Source organism: Gadus chalcogrammus, chromosome 23, assembly GCF_026213295.1.
Source record: "Gadus chalcogrammus isolate NIFS_2021 chromosome 23, NIFS_Gcha_1.0, whole genome shotgun sequence".
Lineage (NCBI taxonomy): Eukaryota > Metazoa > Chordata > Actinopteri > Gadiformes > Gadidae > Gadus > Gadus chalcogrammus.
Window position 1 is genome coordinate 1002508 of NC_079434.1, and position 16617 is coordinate 1019124.

Here is a 16617-nt window from a genome sequence, read left to right on the forward strand (position 1 = left end):
GTTCTTGACTTGCCTTAGGACAACGGATGAAAATTAGCAATTAAGCTAACTCCGGCATATTTATATTGATGCTCTGGCTGACATATTGATTAATGTGCACTGTCCTAATCAAATAAATAAATAATAATAATAACTCATACACTACTTTTCAACGTGGACCAAGCTCCAACGAGCGGTAGCTTGGTTCCTGCGCCTGAAAAACCTCCTGCAAAGTCTGAGAAACGGAAGAAAGAAAAGTACTGCCAGCATGCCAGAAGTCGGAAGTCAAATGAAAGCTTTCAAGGGCTCTATGGGGTCACCAAAGCTTACCTTGGGCGACTTACGGTCGGCAGATGACGCAATTGTGAAGTTTTGTCAAGTGCAGAGCTTTCCGGATGAAATTGCGAGTTTGAAGAGTGAAACTAGGAACGTCAAAAGACAAAGCCCAATCTTTAAGCTTGATCCTAAGCTGGATAATGGAATACTGAGAGTCGGGGGAAGACTGAGTAAGCTGGCCATGCCGGAAGAGACAAAGCACCCCGTCATCCTAGCAAAGAATCACCATGTGTCTAAGTTAATTCTTGAAAATATCCATAGACAAATAGGACATTGTGGAAGGAATTACATGTTATCTGTTTTAAGGCAGAAATATTGGATCCCTTTTGCCAATGCATTGTCCAGGAAAATTATAAACGACTGTGTAAAATGTAGACGTCTACGAGGTAACGTTTGCGAGCAGAAAATGGCGGATTTGCCTAGTGACAGGATCACTCCCGATCTGCCACCCTTCACTAATGTCGGAGTGGATTATTTCGGCCCCATGGAGGTCAAAAGAGGAAGGGGCACAATAAAAAGATATGGAGTCATTTTCACATGTTTAGCCAGTCGTGCGGTACACCTGGAGGTGGCGCATTCCCTTGACACAGATTTGTGCGTTAATGCCCTCCGACGATTCATTTGTAGGCGAGGACAAGTAAACAAATTAAGATCCGATAACGGGACCAACTTCATTGCTGCTGAGCGAGAGTTGAAGGAAGCACTTAAAGCATGGAATCAGGACAAGATCAGCAAGGCTTTGCAACAGAAAGGTGTGAAATGGACCTTTAATCCCCCTGCAGCTGCCCATCATGGAGGTGTGTGGGAGAGATTGATTCGGTCGCTGAAAAAGGTTTTGCTCTCCGTCATAAAACAGCGAATATTAGATGACGAAAGCCTCACCACTGTCATGTGTGAGGTTGAAGCTATCCTTAATAACCGTCCCCTGACCACTGTATCAGATGATCCAAACGACTTGGAACCGCTGACCCCAAACCACCTACTACTATCCAAAGTACAGCCCTTGCTCCCACCGGGAACCTTTAAGCAAGAGGACACGTACGTAAGAAGACGTTGGCGCCAAGTACAATACATATCAGACCTGTTCTGGTCCAGGTGGCTTAAAGAGTATCTACCACTCCTGCAGGAACGCCAGGAATGGAGCAGAGTTAGGCGGAATTTCATGCAAGGAGACATTGTGCTAATAGCAGATGTAAACGCCCCTAGAGGGTCATGGGTTATTGCTAGAATCGTGAACATCAACCCTGACCAAAGAGGTGTCGTGAGGAGTGTAAAGCTTCAAACCCGGACCAGCTTAATCGAAAGACCGGTCACCAAGATCGTGCTCCTGGTTCCGGCTACCGAATGAAGACGCACACTTACATACCCTCACATTTTGATTTGCCTTTGTTTTAGTTGGCTCCTTTTTTTGTTTTTCGTATTGTTAGTGCGCACCCCGCCCATAACAATAGTTATGGGCGGGGGAGCCATTCCATTGAAAGAGCCATTCCATTGAAAGAACTACAGGCGTCGCACTTTCGTTTTTCTTTCTGTTCGATGACGCAATCACTGCGTGTCCCGTGCCTATATATAGTAATTGAACGCAGGTGCGCGGGTCACAGGAGACGCCGACAGAAATCGTTTTCAACCGCTCGGTACCACGCCGCATCTATACACACAATATGAAAAGATAGGAACGTTTTCGAGGCAAATAAGCGACGCAGTTTTATTTTGAACCGAAGGAATAGTGTAGGTGCATGCATCGTCTTTAAGTTGTTCATTTGTTACTTTGAATGGCACGCACACACCCACGGCAACCAGCCAATCTCCAAACAAACTAACAGTAAGTGATGCCGCAGCGCGTTGAAATCCGTCCCAAGGCGTCCGTAAAAGACTTCAATAATTGGCATGCTTGAAAGCCGTGACAGGAAGTATTGGACCTTCCGCACCGCACGGAGATTGATGTAGCACAGGCACCTTCGGGGTTGTTTCCTACTTGCATGATAACCCGTGCAGAAGCGAAAAAAGGGTACGATGGCTCTCTGTTTGATAGTGTGCTTAAGCCGGTGTTGTTAGAGGAAGCTGGCATGGAAAATGGGACGGGGGTCTCTGCTGCGTTCTCCTGTGAGAGTGCCGCCGAGCCGGTGCGCTCCGCCAGCCCCATCACCTGACGGCAAATACCTCCTGGTAACTCGAGAACGCCTTTGCGTTGCTCAGAAGGCGGATCCGACACTAAGGAAATGCTTCAATAATGTGGTGAGTGCCGACAAAGCAAGGGAACAAAAGGTGTGTTATCTGCTTGATAAAGACGTTTTGGTGCGTAGGTGGTCTCCTCCTCTAGCTGTCGATGCGGAGTGGAGTGTTACACATCAGGTAGTGGTACCCTCTGTGTACCGTCAGCACGTTCTGTCTGTAGCGCATGAAAGTCAGTGTTCAGGACGTCTAGGGGTAACGAAAACCTATCAGCTAATCCTCAAACACTTATTTTGGCCCGGGCTTAAATCTGATGTTGCTATGTATTGCCGATGTTGCCATGTATGCCAGATCGCGGGTAAGCCCAATCAAGTTATCCCTCCGGTGCCACTCAAGCAAGTCCCAAGTCACTGTGGTGAGAATCAAGCAAGTCACAAGTCAAGTCATTGCTCAGGTCAAGCAAGTCACAAGTCAAGTCATACAAAAATCTGATGATCTAACCCAGTTTCCACATTTAAAAATCGGTAAAGAGAGTGGTTCATAAGTTGAGTTATATTTCAACATTAACAATAACAATGTCTTAACAATAACAACAACTCAAACTATTCAAAACATTCCAAAACCATTATGTGAATAGTTTGAAAATGTTTTTATGATCATTACCTCCAACCTATGAACAGAATCAAATAGAACCTCTAGGTGGATGTATACGAGAACAGTTCAAGTCAATCACTCAATCGCCCTACCGAATTTTATTTGCAACACATGGCATCAGACATGAAAAAAAAGAATATTTCAAAAGTAATATCACATACACATACTGTAGGAAGGGGAAATAGTAATACACAAGCCTGAAAGCTGGTAGTAATCTTGCTGCCTCGCAACATACATAGACTTACAATGCTTTGCATTTGCAAAAATAATAATTTGACAGTACTTTGTCACTGAGTTCTGAATGATGGGGTCACATTATCACCCCGCCATGGCTGAACACACGTTCAACAGGTACACTTGATGCAGGGACTGCCATTACTCTTACCTCCACCTTGAACAAAGAGAGGAGGGTGCGCCTGTTCATGGCCCAAAACTGAAGGCAGCTCTGTCCATCACAAATGTCCAGGTAGTGGTTAAACTGAATTTGGGGACTGGAACTTGAACCCTCTTAATTTTTTTGCGGTATGCTGAGAACAGCCCAGTCTGATGCCCTGGCTCTGACGGTGTAATTTTACTTGAAAATTACTTTAAATCCTTATCATAACCCACTTACAGCCACTGAGTTAGAAGTAGCCTACTGACATGAAAATTAAACAAGTTAATCATCTGTGGAACGGGCAGGGCTCGAAAAACTCCAGCCAATGATTTTCAGAACCACCGAGTGGCATTGACAGTAAGTACGTCAATCAAACGGTCGTACTGCACTCCCCCTCCCCCGCTCCCCGCGAGTGTCCCCTTCGTGCACGTGCATGTACTCAAAGCTCGTGACCCAGAGCAAGCTTCTGTTTGTTGTTATCCTGCGGTAGCTACTGGAGCTAGTTTACTAGCTAATCCACATTTGGACCTAGCACTAGAATACAACCCTAAACTCCAACCTAGCTAGCCTGGCTCACTCTCGCGCATCTGTGTTCGCGCTCGTGTGTGATTGCGCATCCATGTACTTGGAATTGGTGGAATCAGAGCCAGCGTTGAAGGAGAGGGGGTAGGACCATTTGAGCTGTGTGTTTTCAAAATCTGCTGGCGTATTGCAAATCACATATCCAACCTTTAATCTAACTTTAAAAAAGCCATTTCGAGTCATCTGTCTCAAGTCTAAGTCAAGTCTCAAGTCATGAAGACCAAGTCAAAGTCAAGTCGAGTCTTTTATCAGTGTAAGTCAAGCAAGTCTCAAGTCCTCAAATTTGCGACTCGAGTCTGACTCGAGTCAAGTCATGTGACTCGAATCCCCCATATCTGGCGCTGCCACTCGGTTCCCCGAAGTTATCCCACTGCGGACGATTACCGCTAGTTTTGTAGTAAAGGCGTTAACAACGTTTTTTTCCACGTTTGGCCTTCCCCGTGTGCTCCAAACTGACCAGGGCACAAATTTCCAGTCCAACCTTTTTAATCAGGTTCTCAAAACCTTGAATGTACATCATGCCGTTTCCAGCGCGTATCATCCGGAGTCTCAAGGTGCGCTAGAACGGTGGCATCAGACCCTAAAGTCAATGCTCCGCAAATACTGCCTGGAAACGGAAAGGTTGGGACGAGGGAATACCCTTCGTGTTGTTTGCGGCCCGTGAAGCCGTCCAGGAATCCCTAGGATTCAGTCCGGCAGAGCTCGTTTTTGGTCACACGCCCCGCGGACCTCTAAAGTCATTACAGGGGGCGTTTCTGTTGCATGACTCTTCGCCCGGAAAGAACGTATTAGATTACGTCAGCCGTTTCCGTGAGCGACTGCATCATGCCAACACCCTGGCAAGAGAGTGTCTTTCTATCTCCCAGTCCACCATGAAGCGTCATTACGACCGTTCCGCCGTTCCTCGACACTTTCAGGTGGGCGATAGGGTTTTGGCGCTATTGCCAATCCCCGGGTCGGCCCTCTCCGCTAGATTCTCCGGTCCATATGAAGTCTGTGATCGTCTCAGCGACACCGACTACGTCATTAAAACTCCTGAAAGAAGGCGTAAAACTCGCGTGTGTCACATTAACATGCTGAAAACGTATTTTTCCAGGGGAGAGAGCAACAGGAGTTCCGCCGAAATCCCTGTTGTTGTTGGTGATTGCGCCGCGCTAATAGTGGCAGAGGACGCTGCGGAACCTACTGATGATGCCTGGAGGAGATGGAGGCGTGGATGAAGCTCAACTTCCTACAACTTAACAGCCATAAAACGGAAGCCATCCTTGTTGGCACGCCACATCAGCTCCGCTCCCCCACCATCACCAATATCACCTTCTCTGGCAAAAACATCCCCCTTTCCATATCCGTCACCAACCTCGGTGTTAAAATGGACCCACAACTTAATTTTGACACCCACATCAAACACCTCTGTAAGACAGCTTTATACCACCTCAGGAACATCGCCAAACTCCGCCAATCACTCACCCTGGCTGATGCAGAGAAGCTCGTCCATGCCTTTGTCTCCTCCAGGTTGGACTACTGCAATGCACTCCTCATTGGGATCCCTGGCAAGAGCATCCAGAGGCTCCAATACATTCAAAACAGTGCTGCCAGGGTCCTGATGAGGGTGCGCAAGCATGACCACATCACCCCCATCCTGAAATCACTGCACTGGCTCCCTGTCCCACTCATAATTGAGTACAAGGTCTCCCTCCTCACCCACCAGTGCCTTCACGGACTTGCCCCCCTCTACCTTCAGGAACTCCTCACCCCCCCGACAAACTCACGTACACTCCGTTCAGGATCCACTCACACTCTGAAGCACTTTGAGATTCTTGAATATAAAGTGCATTATAAATAACATTTATTATTATTATTATTATGATGAGGTACAGCTGATGCGGCATCCCACGCGTCAGGGTGCCCGGTTGCCCAACTCGGAGATGATAGAGGTGTTATCCTCTCGGTTAGATCACCTGTCCACCGAGCAGCAAGGTGACGTGACTAACTTAATAAACCATTTTCCCAGCCTCTTCAACGACGTTCCGACTCAAACCAACGTCCTCCAGCATCACATTGACGTTAACAACGCGAGGCCGATTAAACAGCATCCGTATCGAGTTCTCCGTGCCTTCTAGAGGCTAAATCCGATGGTTCACCTCGATTCATTACGGATTACCGTAAAGTGAATGCCGTCACAATTCCCGATTCGTATCCCCTTCCGCGGATGGAGGACTGCGTGGATAACTTGGGTACAGCTAAATATGTTAGTAAGTTAGACTTACTCAAAGGCTATTGGCAAGTACCACTGACGGATCGCGCATCCGAAATCTCGGCCTTCGTAACCCCAGATCATTTCTTGCAGTATACCGTCATGGCGTTTGGCATGTGTAACGCCCCAGCAACCTTTCAGAGGTTAGTAAACTTGGTTTTGGCCGGAGTGGCTAACTGTAACGCATATCTTGATGATCTGATTGTGTACACTACCACTTGGGAGGAGCAAGATCCTGAATAGGTTTGCAGAGGACTATACACAATATGCACACTGAAGGCCTGATGCCACCATAGGTTTGCAGATAACTATATACAGTACACTTGAAAGGGGTGGAGGGAGGTTGTGAGGGTCTGCAACCAGTGTCCACCTCACGGGAAGGAGGGGGTGGGGGGGTTGTGAGCAGGCCTGCCTTAACCTGCCATTGGGCCCTGGGGCTGAGGTTTCGTAAGCCCCCTGAAAGGGGATCTTGGGGGGACAATGAAGATGTGTAACTTATTTCCGACATTTTGCCGTTGTTGAGGGGGTGGGGGGTGGGACGAGTGTGGCTGTGGTGTAAAGGGGCCAATGGCCCTCTTTTTTCTTGGCTGATGATAGGCCTCTGATCTTTGTAAGCCCCAAACAAAAAATCACATTGTCTTGGGCGATCTGGGGGCCTATCATGGGCCAGTATAAAATATATATATATATATATATATATATATATATATATATATATATATTTTTTTTACTGCAGCTCATGATAGGCCCCCCGATCGGCGTAGGCCCTGGGGCTTCAGCCCAGGCAAGCCCATGCATTAAGGCGGCCTTGGTTGTGAGGGTCTGCACTGCAACCAGTGTCCACCTCACGGGAAGGAGGGGGGTGGGGGGGGGTTGTGAGGGTCTGCAACCAGTGTCCACCTCATATGGAATGTCCCATGTGAGTTTTTTCTCTATAGATAGCATAGCCAGAGCAATGAGGCGATCTTCTGCCATAGTGTTCTTAAGGAGTCTTTATTCTCTTTAAAGGTGGATGTTAGAAACCGCAAGTTTATTCAGCTTGACCTCCCCTCCACAAGGGACACCAAGTGGTGATTCAGGGTAATCAATAGCTCCTCCCACTATAAATAGAGGCCTCACCACAACTGAGTGTTTGAAGGTGTTTGCCGTGTGTCTTTTGAATTCCCTTCACTGTAAGTTCCCCTTTACTCATTGGATTATTGTTTGTTTAAGTAATGGTTTAATGGCTAATCTTTACTTGTTAATTATGTTATGAAGTACTGCAATGTCGAAGTATTTCATTTGATTTAAAGGCCATATTTATGTTTGTCAAGAGAGATATTATAATTCATCTTTCTTTCTGTCTAGAACCATGGCATTCAACATGGCATTCATCATGGCAATCATCATGACAAAACAACTTGTCTTTCAAAATAAAGTCAAGTAAATGAATCCTTGTTTCCTGGAGGTTCCCGTGGCTCCAGTAGAACCTACTCTTCACTACAGTGGAGAAGCATCTCACTGATTCTGCTGTTGACATTGGTGGGGTGTTGAGGATCTTGAGAAGACTTACAGTTTTGTTAAATGTGTCTTGCAGGTTATTTCCCATTAGAACCTGAAACAGAGCCGGTGCTCTACTGCAGCCCTTGAAGTCCTCATGCTCGTAGATCAGGGACAGTTCTGTTTTAAGTCTGGCTTTCTTCCAACATGGGATAGGCATCCACCGTGGTTTCCAGCACTGAATCTGGGAACTTTCTACTGTGTTGTGGGTAATAATAACCACAGAAAACCTGCCTCAGTTCAACAATACAATAAAATCCTCATACTCCTACCAGTTCGTTTTTTAGTGAAGCTTACAGTAATGATTAAAAAGCATAAATGTGGGGAAAAAAGACTGTCTGCATTCTCCAGTAGATAAACAGTATGCATAGTATGTCTAATAATGACAACTCTGAACACAAATGTGCAAACAAACACAAATACATATAGGCTAGTGGAATAAATAGAAGTTGTTTACCTCTAGCATGGCTAGCTTCACATAGTTGTTCATATGCACTCTTGCTCGCTCGTGTTTTTTTAATCCGTTCTGACAGATGTTTCAGGTCTGTCAACTCTGTCTGTGTCCACGAACTATCACACGCACACACTTGTTTTCAAAAGTATACAAGGAAAGCAAAAAATTGCATTGGCATTCCCACAGCCAGTTAGCCAAGCCTGAACCAAGCTCTGGAAAAACTTCTCTTGTAGGCTCTATTCTTTCCTCTTGCTTGTTGGGTTACGTTCAATCCTGGCTTTTGTGGTCCGAGTTCTTTTACTTGCAATTTTTCTACATGTGTTCTTTCGAAGGGATTCAAAAGCAAAGTCTGAACTGAAATTGGGGCTAGCTGAACTCACAGGGAAACAGTGGTTGCAGTACTCAAAGTCGCCATGTTGCTGATCTCTGAGGTAATGGCAAATGCGCGGTTACGTGCAGTGGACGGTATACTGTTTTGGGGGCTATATTTTGAGCGCCCACAAGCCATATAATTCGACGATGTTGATTGGCGAAATTATGTACTGTTCTGCTTAGCAACCGAGGAACTAGTCTTTTGTCGAAAATGCTTATTAGATTTAAGGCAAGGCAAGGCAACTTTATTTATATAGCACTTTCCATACACAAGGCAGACTCAAAGTGCTTCACATATAAACATTGTCATACAATAAAATAAAATAACAGATAAGTAAAAGAAAAACATATGCAAAGAAATGGGTAAAATAGAAAAAGGCATTTTAGTATTAAAATAGAAAATAAAAGCAAAGTTAAAAAAAGCTTTTTAGAAAGTGCAATGTATTTAAGATTTTAGCAGAAAGCTATAGCAAACATAAAAGTCTTCAGTCTTGTTTTAAAGGTGCTCAGAGTTGGGGCAAGTCTTAAATCCTCTGGGAGTTTATTCCAGCTATTTGTTGCATAGTAAATAAATCCTGCTTTCCCATGTTTTGTGTTTACTCTAGGTAACAGATTGGTCTCAGAGGATCTTAGTGGTCTAGAAGGCTGATGTAGTGGAAGCATATCAGTTAAATATTTTGGGCCTAAACCATGTAGGGATTTATAGGTTTGCAACATGATTTTAAAATCAATTCTCTGACCTACAGGAAGCCAATGTAACGATTTCAGAATTGGTGTAATATGATCAAATTTTTTGGTCTTTGTTAGAACTCTAGCAGCAGCATTCTGAACAAGCTGAAGCTTCCTCAGAGTTTGTTTTGGGAGACCTGTAAGGAGACCATTGCAGTAATCAAGCTTACTAGTGATAAAGGCATGTACAAGTTTTTGTAAGTCTTCGGTGGACATGAGCCCTCTAAGTCTTGCTACATTTTTAAGGTGATAATATGCCGATTTTGTAACTGATTTGATGTGACTGTCAAAATGTAAATCTGAATCCATGATAACCCCTAGATTTCTGGCTTTGATTGAGGTTTTCAGGGACAGAGAGTGGAGGTGTTGGGTTACTTTAAGCCTTTCCGTTTTAGAACCAAATACAATTATCTCTGTTTTGTCCTCATTTAGTTGAAGGAAATTTCGGCACATCCATTCCTTCACTTGCTCAATGCACTGGCACAGCAGATCTATGGGCCGATAGTCATTTGGTGATAGCGATACATAGATTTGCGTGTCATCAGCATAGCAATGATGGTCAATATTGTTATTTTGCATGATTTGCCCTAGTGGGAGCATGTAGATGTTGAATAAAGAGGGTCCTAAGATCGAACCTTGTGAGACTCCACATGTCACGTTGGTTGATTCTGATACAAAGTCGCCAATGGAAACAAAGTAGTTCCTATTTTGTAGGTAGGACCTGAACCAATTTAAGACAGTGCCTGAAAGCCCCACCCAGTTTTCTAACCTTTCCAGAAGTAATGTATGGTCTACAGTGTCGAATGCAGCACTGAGGTCAAGTAGCATTAGTATTGAGGTTTTGCCAGAGTCTGTGTTAAGACGGATGTCGTTTACAACTTTAATAAGGGCGGTCTCAGTGCTGTGCAGGGGTCGAAATCCTGATTGGAAGGTGTCATAGCACCAGTTGATGCCAGGAAGTGATTTAGTTGCTGGAGGACAACTTTCTCAATGATTTTACTTATGAAGGGTAGATTTGATATTGGTCTGTAGTTGTTAATAATAGAGGCATCTAGGCTCCGCTTTTTTAAACAGGGTTTAATAACTGCAGTTTTCAAAGCTTTTGGGAACTTGCCTGACTGGAGAGAGTTGTTAACTATCTGCAATATGTCTACTGCTAGGCAGTCGAAAACATTCTTAAAGAGGTTGGTAGGTATAGTATCAAGGCAACAGGTGGATGGCTTTAGTTGTGTCACAGTTTCCACAAGATTTTGAGAGTCTATAACATTAAAGCATGCCATCCTTGCCACGTAATTTTTGCCTGAACAGGGTGGTAGTCCAACATTTTTGTTTGACGTGGAGATATTGATGGCGCATCTGATACCTTCAATTTTATCAATATAAAAAGCTGCAAACTCATTGCATTTCTGCGTGGAATGGAGATCAGGTGGAATTTCTGTTGGGGGGTTGGTCAGTCTGTCAACAGTTGCAAATAGGGTTTTTGCATTATTAGTGTTGGTTTTAATGATATTGGAGAAAAATGTTTCTCTAGCATTTTTTAAGTCTAAATTGTAGGCACGGAGGCTCTCTTTATAGATATCATGGTGAATATGAAGTTTTGTTTTACGCCAGATGCGTTCAACCTTCCTGCATTCCTTTTTCTGTGCTGTTACAGAAGCAGCTTTTCTCCAGGGTGCCTTTTTTCTTTCCAGAAATCGTTTTAACCTTATAAGGTGCAATGACATCTATGACTTTCAAAATTTTCAAATTAAAGTTTTCTACAAGTTCATCAGCAGAACATGGGTTTAGAGGTGGTAGCAAGAAGATGGCCTTTTTATAAAGTACATTAGAATCTTCATTGATATACCTTTTTTTGACAGTGTTTGATTTTGTCTGTATGTCGGGAATAAAATATATGTTAAAGAAAACACAAAAGTGGTCAGACAAGGAAGGATCAGTCACAGAGAGATCAGAAACATTGAGGCCCTTTGTGATAACCAGGTCTAGAGTGTGCCCCTTACAATGAGTAGCCTCTTTCACATGTTGAGACAGTTCAAATGTGTCCAAAATGGCAAAAAGTTTTTTTGCACACTTGTCATTCAAATCATCAGTATGAAAATTGAAGTCACCAGTTATAACTAGACAGTCAAATTCTGTGGAGATGCTAGACAATAATTCTGTGAAGTCATCGAAATAAATTGCAGAATATGTGGGTGGCCTGTAAATAATTAATAGGAGAACTCTGGGGGAGCATTTCAATACAGCACTAAGGTATTCGAACGATGGAAAATCACCAAATAACATCTGTTTCTCCTGAAATACATTTTTAAATATAGCAGCAACCCCTCCACCTCTTTTTCCAGATCTACATGCATCAAAAAAGTTATAGTTGGGAGGAGCTGTCTCTATCAGAACGGTTGCACTGTTAATTTGTTCCAGCCATGTTTCAGTTAAAAACATAAAATCCAGTTTAGAAGTGGTAATAAAATCGTTAACTAAAAATGATTTGTTATTAAGAGACCTCACATTAAGTAGAGCCATCCTGATGGTGTTGTTGATAGGCTTTAAGGTTGTTTTTGGTTTGGAGGCAATAGATATGAGATTTGTGAGGTTAGCAGTGTGTCTAAGTTTCCCTTTGTTTACTCTCTTAGTGGTTACAGCATGAATGCAAAAGTTGCCCTGCTTTGACGTAGGCAACCTTGGGTTCAGCAGATTATGTGAAACTTCCTTTATACTGTGTCTACGGCTGAACCCTTTTTTGTCTCAGTAATACTCAGGACTACTATCAGTATAGGGGGGGGGGGGGGTGGGGCGCCATCCTCTTGGGAGTTATCAGCCTGTCGCCAGGACATGGCGATGCTATCAATGACGCAGATATTCCAACATATTCCAGTCTCTTATATTCGGCTGGAAAATCGCAAAGGGAGGAGACATTGGGGCTGGAGAGATAGCTGTGGGAGAGATGAGGCTGGAGGTCATCGTCGATGAGGTAATGCAGAGGAAGAGGAAGGGGGTGGTCGTTCCCCGCCAAGCCAGCCAAGCCGGCCACCCCCCTCCGCACAGTGTTGATGGTGTAGGGCGGGCTATTGTCTCTCTTCAAGGTCTGTGGGCTGTCTGCAATCTGTGTGTCAGATAGTGGACATAGAGAACATTTGTGGGGGGGGGGGAGGCTGTAGTCTCGCTTCTTCTCAGCTCGCCTCAATGGCGACTGGTTATTGTTCCGTCTCTGTCCGCACTGTCTGTCCGGACGCATCTCGGGGCTCAGGGGTGCATGGGTGGCAGGCGCGTTCGTGGACTCTTGAAGTGGCAGGGTTAATTTCAGTGACGGGCTGATACATGTCTTCTTCTCAACCTGTGCTCTGATTGTGGCCTGTGCGTCAGACCAAGGCTGTGGGCTGTCTGCTATCTGTGTGTCAGACAGTGGCAGAGTAGTTGTGTGGGGGAGGCTGTAGTCTCGCTTCTTCTCAACCTGTGCTCTGATTGTGGCCTGTGCGTCAGACCATGGCAAGATTGTGGCCTGTGCGTAAAGCGAGAAGAGAAGATTGTCCCTCAACAGTTTTGAGCCTAACCTGTTTGGGTGTAGGCCATCTGCTCTGAAAAGATATTTGCGCCCCCAGAATAAGTTGAAATTGTCAATAAAGTCCCTTCCTCTTTCATTGCAGACTCTGGAAAGCCATGTATTCAGTGCAAGTAGACGACTGAATCTGTTTATTCCCCTGTCAACTGTTGGTATGGGTCCACTGATGGAAGACTTGATGTGTATTTTGTCCAGTGTATCCAATAGATCAGTGTAATCCCTCTTCAGAAGTTCTGACTGTTCTCTTTGAATATCATTAAATCCTGCATGCACAATAATCTGTGAGATTTTGGGGTTTTCCAATATGATTTTGGCTAGTTTATGGTTGATATCACTAATATGGGAAGATGCATGTTTTGATGTTCTTACCGGTTATATCCTTGATAGTTGAGTCTCCTATAATCAGAGTGTCTGGTTCATCTGCTTTCTCTGAGATGGGCCCTTGTTGGACGGTGGCAGACACATGCGCAGCCCGCCTCCGTGGCGACTGGTTGTTCCGTCTCTGTCCGCACTGTCCGTCCGGACGCATCTCGGGGCTCAGGGGTGCATCGGTGGCAGGCGCGTTCGTGGACTCTTGAAGTGGCAAGAACCGGTTCTTCAGTGGCAGGGTTGATTTGAGTGACGGGCTAATCCGGTTGATACATGTAACTTTAGCTTTGGGTAGCTAAGCATTTGGTGTTGAGTGAACTTGTTGTTGTGGTATGTATCACTTTGGTATGTTGCTTTGGCTTAGCGCCGACTCTGTGCCAGTGAGACGCAGCTGGAACCGTCTCTCTCTTGTTCAGCTTCGGTAAGGATACAGTGTAGCTTTGATCATCTTGCTGTATCTGAGTGAGCTCAGCAAACTCACCCATCGGCACTGTATCCTGTAGGAGTCCTTTGGATTTTTCTACTGCTGCTAGTCTCGTTTCAATTAAAGCCAATGTCTGTTGCAGTTTGGCGCAGTCTGTGCATTTCCCAGTCTCCGTGCCTGAGATATCCGAATACGGAGGTATGTTGGCGATAGGAAAGTCCAAGGCTTTTTCTGCGGTCTGATCCGGGAGTAAAAAGTGCCAAAATGTATTGTTGAATCGAGCGATTGAGGACGACGGAAACAAACTATATACTGTTAGGTAAATAAAATAAGATAAAGTAGATCTGAACGATGAATTAAGTAGTTTTTTCCAATGCCTAGCGGAGCTTCGGGAAACATGACCTCTCTCTCTGCTCTCTCTGCTCTGAGAGAGCAGAGAGCAGAGAGGTTAACTCACTTACTTAGTTAACCTGTCTATTAATCACATTTTAGTCATTGTTTTCCTCTGTAGTTTTAGTCTAGTTTTCTAGTTTTTTTTTAGACGAAAAGTCCTTACATTTTAGTAAACTTTTAGTCATTACTTTTAGTCAGAATGTTTTCTCTTTTTAAACTAGTTCAATTAGGCTAACCACCTATATATGGACACCTGCTAAGTTGTTCTACTCAAATAGAGTACTAAAGTGAAAACGTCACGTTGTCCTGCAACCGGATTTTCAGTTCTAAACAACCGATCGAGAGATGGCGTTCTCCATTGTTTCTTTCAAAATTAAAATAAATCGATTTCAAGAGGTGAAAATCACTACCAATCGAAACATGTCGTTCGTGTATTCCCCTGGGGTATTAAAGGAAAAGTTTGTAAACGTTAGTTTAGTTTAGTTTAGTGAAGACAATCTATTCTCAATATTACTTACATCATTGGTAAAGCAAACTCACAAATCAATTCGCACATTTTTTTTTCCTTTTCTAATATTCTTTTTGACAACTTCAGACAGAAGGCGCAGCATCCAAGACATTTCTGAACTTATGTTATGGCGACAATTAAAATACATTGAAGGACATTTGCAGCATGCTAATGCAATACTTTGGGGGGAATTCATTTGAACTAAGTCATTTAATTTAACATAATGTAGGATACCCACCTCCGTTCAGCAGGACGCCCTCTTAACTTCTCCAGAAAGGAACGTATACCGCGCAGAGTATGCTGCGATCTTTATAGGTCCATGGCTGGCACGCGGTGGGTCTCAGTGTAATTTGAGAAATGCATCCCTGCCAGGCGATTTTCATTGGATTAGGAAATTATGGGCGGAACTATTTTGTTCCGCCCACGGACGCTCTGGCATCTACGGATACGAATACTTTTGCTACACGTTTACCACCTAGACGTGTTGCAAAACTACCTGCAAAAAATCCCAGAGCTGAGACTTGCAGGAGCAGATTCGAGCAGTTGTAACAATGGACTTGTGCTCACTCATTAAAATGCTGAATCAACATAGCGTTCTTTATCATTTTATTTGTGAGGACATTTTTCACAGATGTGCAACTTCTGATGCATTAGTTCAAATTTGGGTTTACGAATGCACAATTTGGGCATGTTCTCAGATTATAAAACATGGGTGTGCGAATGTATTTTGCCCCAACTGCGCTGCAATAATTGTAGCAAAAGGATTTGTGCACCTGTAACGCCTCATGCCCACTGCACCCTCAGTCAAAGGACTGGGAAGGAGTGGCTGACGGATGGGGGAGGTTTCCAGGGTCGTCAGAACCCGAGTAGTGTCACAGTGCTTAAATTTGCATACGTTATCTGATTGGATGACGGATCCGTCGCTGCCGAAAAAGTTGAAAATGTTTCTTTTTGACGGAGCCTTCAGCGCACGCGTTAAGGAACAGACGTGGGGACCCAAATGCTGGACACAGGGAGATGGAGACGGAATAAAGGAAAGGGGTTTTATTCCGTAGACAGGCGAGTAGTCGGGCAGGCAAGGGTTCGGTAACAAGCAGGTAGTCAGACAAGCAGGGATCAGGAACCGGCGGAATAGTCAGACAGGCGGGGATCAGGAACCAGCGGGGTAGTCAGAACGGCGGGGATCAGGAACCAGCAGGAGAGTCAGACAGGCGGGGATCAGGAACCGGCAGGAGAGTCAGACAGGCGGGGCTCGACGAGGGACGGGTAGTCAGGCAGGCAGGGTTTCGGTAACAGGCAGGCAAGGGGACGACGGCAAGCGGGTAGTCAGGCAGGCAGGGGTTCGGCGACCGGAGAATACTAGAGAGGGAAGGAGAGGGTTACTACAAGGACAGGCTACTGCTAATGCTCGAGAATGCTGGTTGGACCGATACTACCTAGGTAGACGTAACAACGAACTGGCGCCGGCTGATAGGAAATCCCCGGCTGAAGTAGGGACGATCATTACGGATAATTACGTCCAGGTGCGGGAGGTCCTTTTATATTAAATTGGTATCTCATGATAAAGTTAAAAAGGTGATCACAAACATGAGTAACTTCATAATCTTCATGCTGCATTAATCAAGAAACATCAGAGCTACCTGTTAGAGCCAATCACTTACTTAGTTAACCTGTCTATACAAACCAAAATATTCCCAGAAAGCTGGAAAACTGCAATAATTACCCCTGTTTATAAATCAGGAGACAAGGACATAGCGAGTAATTATAGGCCTATTGCTATCCTCCCTGTTGTCTCAAAGGTTCTGGAGAAAATTATAGCTGAGCAACTAATGGAACATCTAGAGTCTAACCAGCTGCTTCATCCACAGCAGTTTGGGTTTAGACAGAAATACTCAACTGAAACAGCTAATTGTTATTTGC

At 44.6% G+C, this 16617-nt stretch overlaps 1 protein-coding gene across 1 annotated transcript; it reads left to right on the forward strand.

Moving 5' to 3' along the window:
* Positions 1–201: 201 nt before the first annotated feature.
* On the forward strand, positions 202–6663 carry LOC130376797 (uncharacterized). Its single transcript, XM_056583686.1, has 2 exons — positions 202–2550; positions 6447–6663. Exon 1 carries the CDS (start codon positions 248–250, stop codon positions 1661–1663), a length of 1416 nt encoding a protein of 471 aa, XP_056439661.1. The 5' UTR covers positions 202–247; the 3' UTR covers positions 1664–2550; positions 6447–6663.
* The last annotated feature ends 9954 nt before the right edge of the window (positions 6664–16617 follow it).

What these genes read in the sequence shown, in the direction of transcription:
- LOC130376797 (XM_056583686.1), top strand. Translation starts at nt 248, where the DNA reads ATGCCAGAAGTCGGAAGTCAAATGAAAGCTTTCAAGGGCTCTATGGGG.